This window comes from Anolis sagrei, chromosome 1 (genome assembly GCF_037176765.1).
Source record: "Anolis sagrei isolate rAnoSag1 chromosome 1, rAnoSag1.mat, whole genome shotgun sequence".
NCBI classification, from domain to species: Eukaryota; Metazoa; Chordata; class Lepidosauria; order Squamata; family Dactyloidae; genus Anolis; species Anolis sagrei.
In genome coordinates this window covers 170,990,328-171,002,521 of record NC_090021.1, presented here as the reverse complement: position 1 = coordinate 171,002,521, position 12,194 = coordinate 170,990,328, and the positions used below count along the sequence as shown (strand labels likewise).

The following is a 12,194-nucleotide window of genomic DNA, read 5'->3' as shown; positions in this document are numbered from 1 at the left end:
ATTGGGATCACTGGGAGCTAATTAGTAGCTTTGTGAGGCAACTGGCAGACAATCATGGGGAAGAGTTTTGAACTGGAACAAAGAAGAAAGCTTTGGTAGCACAGCTTATGTTACTAGCCACCAGTCTATACAGCTAAAGCCAGGGCAGAAGGTCTATCTGCTAAAACAGTAGAAATTACGTATTTCAGGCCCATTAGTTCCTTAGGACAAAAAGGATTAAGGGTGTTGGGATCTAGAACATTTCCCAAATCAGGACCCTCTTTTTGTGTATGTCTACCCATTCTAGGAGAGGTGATGTAGAACTTAATTCAATAAATGGCAAATGACAAGTAAATAAAAAAATAAAGTACAAAAGGGACACATAATCTTCCTACACAAACCCAATTTGAGTTCACAATTTCAGGGCCCATCAACATATGAAGTACAACTCAAGTTAAATTGCTTTAAAGTCAAAACCTGGCTTTTCGAGCAAGCTTTTGCAAATGCAGTGTAACTGGCAAATTTAGACCCACGGAATGACTGGACGATGCGATTGGAAAATGTTTTAGTAATGAGATGCTGAGTACTTATGTTTTTACTGGTTTTATATGTTTTTATATTATATGTTAATGGTTTTTTAATGGTAATTTATGTTGTTGGGGGCATCGAACTGTCCTGACTGTAAACCGCCTTGAGTCGCTTTTGGACTGAGAAAGGTGGTATATAAATATGGTAAATAAATATCGTAAATTAAAGGGGTATGTGTGGCTAAATTACCTTCATCCAAAATGTGGGAGGAATCAGAAAGAATCAGATTAAGAGCTGGAAAACATGTTTTTAAAAGGGTGCCCTTTAAATCTTATTCTTCCTGGGGGGAAAATCACCTAAAGGCATAAAAAACATGTATTTTCCTTCCCTTCCCCTTGTAGACTCTCTCGGTGCCCCCCAGTTCCCTCTCAACTTACCAGAGGAAGGATCTGATGCAGACCTGCAGCCTTTTACCCTCTCCCCAGTCCCGTCCCCTCCCAAAGTCCTCTTTCAGCTCTTCCAAGGGAGGGAGAAGGGAAGGAAGAAAACTGCAGGTCTCAAATGGAACCTTCCTCTGGTAAGTGGAAAGTGAGATGGTGGGCAGGAAGGGGGAGGCTGACAGTGTCCCTGATCACTTCTGCTGGTCTTGGATCAGCAGGGGTGATTATGTGGACATCACCCCTGCAAAAGTATGGGGTATAGGTCAGCTGTGTGGTCTCCATTCTGAGAGGAAGTGGGATTTAAAATCCCAATTCCTCTCAGATTTTTGGCCTGTCTGGAAGGGCTCTCAGTCTTTAGTCTTCTCAGGATGAACTTCTGTGCCTTTGTAGATGGAAAGTCGAGGTGATGAAGGTTTCAAAATAGGTGACCTGGAGATCAGGCACTGCCATTCGAACATTCTCTTGACCAGTGGAAGGATTGGGCAGTCTTCCTGCTGAGGTACCTGTTAAGACTGGCAAATCAAGTGACCCCAAGGTGAGCATGAAGGTGTCTCAAATTGGAATTTGCAATTTTTCACCAGAGAAAGAGGGATCTGCGGAGAGAGAGGCTGCTTCATCACAGCAGCTGGTCAGATAAATCACAATGCTTTCCCCTCTCAGTGGAAGTCATCAGCATTTTCTTACACTGATACATACACATCCAGAACGGTTTTCATGTTAGCAAAAGGAGGAGGAGGAGGAGGAGGAGGAGGAGAAGGAGGAGGAGGAGGAGGAGAGTGAAACAATGCATTTCATTCTGAAGACAGGAGGAAAGGCTGACATATTTAACGGGTCTGAAAACAAAGAAAGGTTTAGCCAGAGTGTGGGTAAAGGAGACCAAATCTGATGTGCATGATCGAGATTGTGTGTAACAATACCAGTGTGCTCTTCACACTGATTGGGGCCACCTTCTTCTTGCCATGTTGTCCACTACCAAATCTCTTTTCATGTCCCTTGAAAAACAACAAATGGCCATCCTAGAGGCAAGTCTCAGCAGATATTTAATCCATAACTAGAGCACCGGTTTTGACTGGAAAGATAACTGAATGTCAACAAAAGAATTTAGAAGAAGGGACACATTCTTCAGAGTAGGAGAATCTTATTAACAAGAACAAAATCCTTCTTACAGGACTAAAGGGGATGAAAGAAGCACCTGAAAGAAGGGCACTGGACAAAGGGAAGAGCTGAAAAGTCAAGGAAACACTGGGGTGAAGGTTCAACATATCCAGCCAGGTCCAGCCACTCATAGTGCCTTAGTTCAATATATGTGTGCACACCATTGCTAGACATCTTACTTCAAAATGAATAAATTATTGGAAACTTTTATTACATCAGCACTTTTTAAAAGGAGAAGCAATCCCTCCACCATTAGGATGGCAATATGAAAACTGTAATACATTGAGCTACCTTCAAAAGAAATTAGTTTGGCAGTCTTACCTGTGAAAACCTTTTAAGTCCTTCTCCATTTTCACAATGTCGTGCATTTTGTAGATGAACCATTTATCAATAGCTGTGAGTTTATGGATATCTTCTATAGGCATGTTGTCTTCCAAAGCCTGTCAGAAAGAGGTCTTGGTTAATCATCATTTCATGTTGCAACAAATAATCAATTTGTCCCTTTACCAGCTCAAAAACATGGCAAGTATCCCAGATCTTCACTTTGACTTAGCTCTTCCCCAACTATACTTCCAAAAGTGGAGGTTATGGTCTGCTTTTTAACCAAAACAATTGAATTAATGTTCACTTTTCTTTCACTGTTGGTATATAGCATCTGTCCTTTCAAAAGTTCCCTTAAGACTAAGTATGTGTTTATCTACATTCTAAACACCAGAAAGAACAATTCATAAACCACAAAGACTGTCCTACAAGGTTCACTCACAACATTGCATACTAGTATTTCAGTTTTCTGAGTTGTTGTTTTTGATGGATCTATGTTGCTGTTGTGAACTGATGCCAAATCCTATCTGTTTAATTTGTATGTCAAAATACCATATGTAAAGTAGAAGTAGATTCTGAGGAAGGAAGCATGAAAATTACAGGAAGGAACATAATGAATTTGAGATTATACCAGAATTAAGACAGCAATCAGGAAAGCAGAAGAAGACTAGGACAGGTAAGGGAAGTTATGAAGGAATTAGATGAGATCTAATGTATAAAGAGATACTACATTTGGGATTGTCCGTACCATCAAATGTGGAAGAAGGACAGTGAAGAAAGCTGTCGAAACAATATCAACTCATTTGAAATGTGATGCTGAATACACTCTTGTTCTACATTTTGATGGCTAACAACAATAAATGAATATAGTTCATTTTCAAATAAGGAAATAACCTAAATACTCTTGTGCTACATTTATGGTAGACTGTTTAAAAGACAACAAATGGTTCCTAGAACAAATAAAGCCTGAATTATCACTAGAAACTAAGATGATTAAACTTAATTGTACTTTAGCCATATTATGAGAAGAAAAAACTTACTAAAACGACAATAATGCTTGGCAAGATAGAAAGCAGTAGGAAAAGACGAATGCCACATTTTGGATACATTTAAGAAAGCCAAAGCCCTGAGTATACAAGTCCATGAAGTTAACTTCATGATGGTTAACAGCAGTAACAAAAAGTAGTGGGACAGAGCCTACATGCATTCAATCAAATTATTTTATTTGTTTGAATTTTTGTCATTCAATTTATTTGAGTTTATAGATGAGTAAAAGCATCATGAAAAAAACAACACATTAGTCCCCCGAAGAAGCCAAGAAACAGTGAAGCCAAGAAAGTTTAAACTCAAGCAAAGTCAGCTCAGCTTCATTTATATCTATCTATCAATCATCCTTTCTTAAATAGAAAGCAGTCTGAAAATACACTTTTCCCATTGGTCTTAATACCATGTTCAAGAGAACTTGTGATTCCTTGAAACCAACAGCAGAAATTTATCAATAAGAAGACTAGGAATGGGCAACAAACCTTCCTGGCCACTTTGTTCATTACAATGAATGATAATGTGTTACAACCAAAGGGTGTACAGTTGATCAATGGAGAACAATAATAAGGGCCAATAGTGTGGGCCATTGCCCAACTTGAATTAGTCAGTATTGGTGGCCTGTATTTTGTAAGAATAACAGTCAATGAATCAGCAGGTGTATCTAGACAATATAGGCTTCTTTTAGAAAAGGTTGTTTGATAATCTTGATATTATAAGATTGCAATACCAACAATCCAGTTAACAATTTTTGGCATCAGAACTTCTCTCTGATCTAGACAGTTTAAGACTTACAGTTCATTTTCAAATAAGGAAATAACCTGAATTTATAAAAAAAAATCCATTTTTTGCATGTGCCTTCAAGTTGTCTATAAAATTATGGAGACCCTGTGAATTTCATAGCATTATCTTAGGCAAGGAATATATCCTGGAGCACTTGATATTTCATGATCTCACAGCCATGTAGTAACCAGAGCTGATCCTGCTTAATGCCCAAGATCAGATGGGATCTGGTGCCTCCAGAGAACTTAGGCCAAAAAAATACCACTTATCTAATATTTTTAAAAGAAGGCAAGATCAATTGCATCAAGAATAAAAAATATAAAGCATCCAGGGAAAAAAAACACAAAGGAAAGGGGAGATGCATATTAAGACATTGGCAGATGGCGTTTGTTGTTCATTTGTTCAGTCGTTTCCGACTCTTCATGACCTCATGGACTAGCCCACGCCAGAGCTCCCTGTTGGCCATCACCACCCGCAGCTCCTTCAAGGTCAATCCAGTCACTTCAAGGATACCATCCATCGATCTTGCCCTTGGTCGGCCCCTCATCCTTTTTCCTTCCATTTCCCCCAGCATCATTGTCTTCTGTAAGCTTTCTTGTCTTCTCATGATGTGGCCAAAGTACCTCATCTTGGCCTCTACTATCATTCCCTCCAATGAGCAGTCAGGCTTTATTTCCTGAAGTATGGACTGTTTGGATCTTCTCACTGTCCAAGGCACTCTCAGCACTTTCCTCCAGCACCACAGTTCAAAATCATCTATCTTCCTTCACTCAGCCTTCCCTGTGGTCCAGCTCTCACATCCATAGGTTGCTACAGGGAATATCATTGCTTTAACTATGCGGATCTTCGTTGCCAGTGTGATGTCTCTACTCTTCACTTTTTAATCGAGATTGGACATTGCTCTTCTCTCAAGAAGTAAGAGTCTCCTGATTTCCTGGCTGCAGACTGCATCTGCAGTAATCTTTGCACCTAGATGGCATTTATCATCTTAAAAGTCCATTATGTTTTGGCTAGTCAATACACTAAGGCCTTCTTAAAGGACCATAAAAAGACTAAAGAGGATAGCACATAAATACATACCTAATATTATAACTAGTATGATCCTTTCTATGTTTCCACATCGCCTAGAACCACTTAACATCTCAACTATGACCAGGAGACTTCTACCCAATTGTTGGCAAAAGCATTCCTTAGCAAGCTCCTTCATGAACTTCCATTCTGTAGGAAAACTTAGAGGATGGACTGAACAAAGATGTCTTATCTTAGGATTTTGTTGGAAAAGGAAGTATTGTGGATTCCAAAATTTAAAATGTTGGCTCTTCCATTCTGAGCAAAGTTCCATTGACTTGTCTCCCGCTCTTATAAAATCTTGTAGTTTCCAGACCCTCTTTTTCCTTCACCCAGATACAGTCATAAAGCTCTAGAACCTTAACTAAGTGTTCTACCATCTGATCTTAGTATACACAATTTCAAAAGTTTTAGCCTTTATTTGCATGCTTTCATTTTGGAAAGCAAGTGATACCAGAGTTTCCTGAAAGCCAATACTATAGTTTTGGACATAAGTGAGTATGTATAGACTACAGCCAATGTAGAAATACAGAAACTACTATTGCTCCCCATGCTATTTGAAGAAGGCATTTGAGTTCCCACAAGTTGAAACACATCAATGAGACTTTTAGCTAATAAATGTCATCTTCCAGAATCTTCAGAAGTGTTTCATTTCAAGATCAACAGCAGCCTTTACTTGCAGTCCAAAGCAAACGAGTCTAGAGGCATCATCATGGTTCATGCAACTCATTGGGAATTATGCCCTGTAACATGGGCTTTTGTGGCCAATGACCTATTTCATCAAATACATGAAATGAAGCAAAACTCTTGTCATTTGGATTTGGCTCAGCAGTTCACACATACTGGTATCCTTGGCATATTGACTTTTTCCTTCTTTAAACAGCAAAGAAACAGTTGGTATTATAGAGGTTGTAGCTGTATGTGCATTTCAGATGTAAAGTATAACAACTTGTCTCAGCCCAATCAAAGAGAAAAAGGCATTTCTTGAGGAGACTGAGGGTTAAAGAAGGACTTTTGACAAGGCTTGCAACATGACTTAACAAGGTTTTGCACTTAATAGGAATAAATTGCTCATTCTTTAAGTGTCAGAACACATGCAGAGATTTCTGACCAGCACAGTTCCAGCTGTCTGAGCTATATTTTAACAAGTGAAGAAAGCTGAGATTTAAAAAATAAAAAAGAACCTAAGACGTATTTTAATATCGATATCTGGATGAAATCATTGTCTGTTCTTCTCAGGATGACACATATTGTTGGCGAGGTAACAAAAGGACTTTGTGTAATACAATATGGAATTGGAGGGGACGGGCAGGAAAAGAATGTCAACCAATTTCTATGAATATGAACATTAACATTAGTAGCCTCCTTGATCCTATTTAATCAGGGATTATGGTAAGACTGCTGCTCTGTCTGTCTAGGGGCCTGAGCCCTCTTCTGCTTGTAGAGAAAATCAGATGACCATGTGGCAGAATTTGTCATTATATATTTGTGGATAATTGTCTTAAATTAATCAGTTGGCACCTGTAACTTTACTACATGATCAAGCTGCTTCTCCAAAATAATGCCATATTTTCTCCATTCCACCTTTAGTAAGCACATAAGTATATTAGTAATTTTTCCTCTTCCAGAAGTAGGACCATGTGGCCTTGAAGAACCTAATAATGATCTGCCTTCTGGAACAAAGCAGACATCCCTGTGTGCAGATTAAAATAATGATTGTTCATACAAGCTTGACAGCAATTAAATAAACGGAAAGTGTGGCCCTTCTAAACCCTCAAAAATCACCAGTGAAAGTAGATTGTAATCATCATTCATACAGAGCAGATTAGATCAAATCATCTTTTTCCAACAGGAGTACCTTGCCCATTGCATACAACCGTACGCTAGAAGCTTCAGCCAGCTCTTTCCTGAGATCCACGTCAGAAGGCCAGTCTTTGTTCATGGGCAAGCAGGAGGTGAAGCCATCAACCGAAGGGTGACACATTCTTAGTGCCTTCTGAAAGCTCTCTTCAAAGGTACGCCCAATGGCCATAACCTGCAATATGGAAGGCCTGTTACTGGCAGGGACAAAAGATGACCTCTTCTTTAAGATTAAGTAAGTCATGTTCACATTTCTTTATGTGCATAACTTAAGATTTAAAATAAAATCAGCCAGAAAGTTTGGCAGCCCTGTTGCTTGAGATTAATTTACAGGATCCAGTGTAATAAAACAACCTATGCATTCACAAAGTCAGTGATAAATAATAATATTTATTTATTTCAAACATTTGTACCCCTTCCTTCTCAACCCCCGAGGGGGGACTCAGGGCGGCTTACACCGGCAACAATTAGATGCCAAAATAGCAATAAAACACATTAAATATAAATAGATAGTTAAAACATTATTAACAATAACATGGCCGCATCCAAATTCGATTCAACATTCAGAGACTTAGTCCAAAAGCACAGTATTAATTAAAAATAATTTTTAAAATTAATTAAAAGCACAGTATGTTATTTCTAAATAGTTGGGCTACATTTAGCCCTCAACAGGATTCTGTTAAAATATATTTAATATTTTTCTAGGAAGACAAAGAGAGATGCTCTCTTAAAATCCCACATCAGTGAAACTACTCAGCTCAAAAAAATTTGTTTCCTAAAAATTGCTGGATATGGCCTTGATGCTGATTTTTATATTACTTATTTATGTATTTTTGCAAATGTATTGACACTGCATCAAAACTCAAACTTACAGCCAATAATATTAAATTCTTCATTAGATATAGGTTTCTTCCATAGCCAGAAGTCATTATTTCAGCTTTATTGAATATTTATGAAGCAAACTGCCTCAATATGGATCTCACTTATAACAGCCAAGGTAACGGTGATAAGAAAATAGAAGAAGAAAAATAATCCAAGCCAATTACGTTGATTAAAATCTGGAGCAGTGGGACCGTTATCCTCTACATACTTATTTAGCAATAACGAACAGATTATAAGCAACAGTGTAGTTTGCTTATGAATAAATATGCATGGAATCAAACCACACATACATAAATAAGATGACTTTAAGTGCATTCCTACAACTCAGGGCTGGGAATCATGGGGTCCTCCAGATGTTCTTGGGCTCCAAATTCCAACAGCAATGGCGAAAATAGCCAACATGTGGAATAAGGGCGGCAACCAGGTTACTAACAGGAGCAGCGCTCAGCAGGCCTGTAGCTAGGATTTTGATTCGGGGGGTGCTGAGTTTGATTTGGGGGGGGGGGCTCAGGATCTACCCTAGCAAACCTTTTGTATCGTTATCCCAAAAACCCCATGCATATGGGATATATTGAGCATGGTAATCAGATCATGATATGAATTAACATAAGTTTAAATAATGGAGCAGTAAGGCCTTCTCGCGGACCAACCTGAGAATTTCAAGTCGTCCCCCCCCCCCCCCCCCCGGCTACATGCCTGGAGCTCAGGGAACACACTACTCCTCTGTTGCGTCAGCTCCACCGGCTGCCAATTTGCTACTGAGCACAATTCAAAGTGCTGACTTTAGCCTATAAAGTTCTAAACTATTCTGGCCCAGCTTACCTGTCTGAACGTATCTCCTCCCATGAACCATCTTGGAGCTTAAGATCATCTGGAGAGGCCCTGCTCTCGATACCACCCGCCTTGTAAGTGTAATTGGCAGAGACGAAGGACAGGACCCTCTCAGTGGTGGCCCCCTGCTATGGGACTCCCTCCCCGGGAATATTAAATTGGCCCCCTCCCGCCTGACTTTCCAAAACAAAAAGTAAAGGCCTGGCTCTTTGAGCAAGCTTTTGAGAATGCAGCAGAATAGATAACACCAAACTATGAATGATGAGCATGGAATGGCCAGACAATGTTACCGGATAATGTTTTTAACAAGATGACACCAATGATTATATGCTTTAAAGGTTTTTATTTATGTTTTATATTGTAATGTTGATTGTTTTTAATGGCACTTTTATGAAAGCCTGACATCAAATTGTGCCAATCTGTAACCCGCCTTGAGTCGCTGTATGGCTGAGAAAGGCGGGCTACAAATATCGTAAATGAATGAATGAATGAATGAATAATGTCAGAGACTACAATCCAACAACAGGTTAGAATGAACTAACACTATCAGATGCATCTTACCTCCAGCAACCTTGAAGAAAGCTCTATAAATGTGAATACCTCTCTGTTGGTGGTGGTGGGTGGAAAAAAGGGACTAGGTTAAGGAACCACAAGATTTTAAGCCCCCTTGTCTATAATCAAAGGAAGGGGGCCCTCCTTCAAAAGGTACAACAAAAGCACATAGTCTTGAATTTTGTCTTGAGGTATGGTGAATGACTTTGAGCTGGTCTACAATATAGAATTTCTGCAGCTTGACATTATTTTAACTGTCAAGGCTCAATGCTTTGGAATCATGGCATTTGTAGTTTGGTGAGTCACTTGCACTCTCTTGCAAAGAAGCCTCATAAAACTACAACTTGCAGGATTCCATAACGTTGAGCCATGGCAGTTAAAATGGAATCCAACTACATTAATACTACAAGGTTGACGCACCTTTACAAATCAATGGATACTGTTGTCATCAGCTGTTTTGCAAAGGCTTATTACTGTGTCATTCTTGTTTCTAGCGTTTTATGCTCTTTTAAAGACTTAAATGGCATTTCATCCATTGTAAGCTGTATTGATCTAATGGAAAGGCAATTTACACCTATGTTTAATACATAAATAACCTCCCAAAATAATTGCATTTTCAAATCTTTACACATGTTTTGTGTACTTTTTAACATCAGAAATTCATTTAACTGTGGGCTTCCCCTAAACCGTTCCTCTTGAATTATATTTTGTCCGAAACAGAAATTATGTATTTAAGAAAGAAGTGATGAGAACAAATTCTCCAACGCAGGTTTCGGATATCAAAATAATTTAATCCAACAGATGTTTGGCAAACATAAGAAAAAAAGGAAAGCAGAGTAGATAGAATTGATCTTTATACTTTGGTTAGTTGATGAGAAATTAGCTAAGTAAAGGCACTATTTTGCCTCATTCCATTCTGCTTGAAACTTAGAGATTAAGCTGTTGATATTGCTTTAGGCATGCTTAAATTAAGATATTAAATGAGAAATCCTTTCCACTACAACTTTCATAATGCTATCAAAAATTTTCTCGTCCAAAAAGATTCAATTAATAGCTAAAGAAAAATTATTTATGAACATGCAGCTCTTTTTTCTCATGTCAGGAGCGACTTGAGAAACTGCAAGTTGCTTCTGGCGTGAGAAAATTGGCCACCTGCAAGAATGCTGCCCAGGGGACACCCAGATGTTTGATGTTTTACCATCCTGTGGTAGGCTTCTCTCATGTCCTGTATAGGGAGCTGGAGCTGACAGATGGGAACTCACCCCACTCCCCCGATTCAAATTGCTGACCTTTAGGTCAGCAGTCCTGCGGGTACAAGGGTTCAACCAATTGCACCACTGGGAGCTCTGTGTATAAATTTGAAAAATGCAATTTTTCAAATTTTTATTTTATTTTCATTTGGTTAAGTAATATTTAAAGAATTCCCCTCACCTTAGTGCACAATCTTACAACAGCATCCCAGAGATCATACAATTGCTGGTATGTGTGTACAGTGGATAGTGATCCTGATTTAGGACCACATCACACAATGGGAATTCAGCATCCTAGGACATTTCTGCCCGAATTGACTCATGGAGCCCCACGCCACCCATCACACAACGTAGCCTCACTTCCAACAGGGCTCCATGGATCGTAGAGCCTCCCCATGTTCCACTTGGAATAACATTCCTAGTGCAGGTAAAGAACCCTGGGACAATGCTTCTTCACATGTGATGGGGAAGCATCAGCTGGCAGCAAGGTGCTCCCCCCCCCCCCCCCAATTTGCCATGGAGGCTGATGAATGAGAATTGCTGGTTTTTTGTAAGGAAAGGCCAAGAAAGGACTAAGGCAGAGAGAAGAGGTGCAAAAATATCCCTGAGAGTACAAGTTTACATCGAAGAGAGGTCAGGATAGGTACACATAGAAGGAAGACAGGCCACTCAAATGATTCAACCCTATTACTCCAGTCTTCTCAGAGGTTTTTTTTTTTTTTCAATTGAGCTTCTGGGTGGGATTGATCAGAGATCTTCCTCAGAGATCATCAATGATGCTACAATAATAATAATAATAATAATAATACTTTAATTCTGTTTTAATGTTTGTATGTTTGTATCTTTTAAATTGTGTGCTAATGCTTTTATGTTAAGCTACTTTGAGTCTCCCTTCAAGAGAGATAAAGTGGAATAATAATAATAATAATAATAATAATAATACAACCCCAGAGGGGAACAGCCATTTCTAGGTCTTCTTTTCTGGTTCAAATCAGATGTAGTAAAGCTTTCAACAATGGCTTCCCTGAGATTTCCAACCTCATGGGGCATATGGGTAAATTAGATGGTGTCAATGGGGAGGGTGGGAGATGAGACTAGGATCTGTTGGATTTATAGCTTTCCCAACTATGCCCCTAATACACAGGGGAATTTAGGACACCCCCATGCTTACCTAACTGTGTTCATGCCATCTGGGGTTTCTTCTGTGCAATGAAATATGGACTTTGCAAAATTAGGGGGTGAACAGATAAGAATGCTTCGGGTTTTGCTTCTTCCCTGTCAACAAAACTTGGCAAGACTCCAGATAGATCAAAGATTCTGCCATTGCAGTGATCCAGCTGTATACCTCCTGCTCTTAGTACCATAGTTTGGTACTAAGTTATTTGGTACCATAATTATTGCTTCAAGGATTGTAGCCTTGAAGCAATAACAATAGTACCAAAGAAGAATAAGAAAATGTGGGTGTCAATTACTAATTTCTGGGGCTACCAAAATCACTACACTT

At 39.1% G+C, this 12,194-nt stretch overlaps 1 protein-coding gene across 1 annotated transcript in view; it reads right to left on the bottom strand.

Annotated features, from left to right (window-relative positions):
• CPS1 (carbamoyl-phosphate synthase 1) overlaps positions 1 to 12,194 on the bottom strand; it is a 198,399-nt gene that overhangs the window by 106,221 nt on the left and 79,984 nt on the right. Inside the window, exons 20-21 of the mRNA XM_067463940.1 lie at positions 7,174 to 7,350; positions 2,424 to 2,542 (exon numbers count right to left, since the gene is read on the bottom strand). Coding sequence (XP_067320041.1) covers positions 2,424 to 2,542; positions 7,174 to 7,350 — 296 coding nt within the window. The remainder of the gene's footprint in view (positions 1 to 2,423; positions 2,543 to 7,173; positions 7,351 to 12,194) is intronic.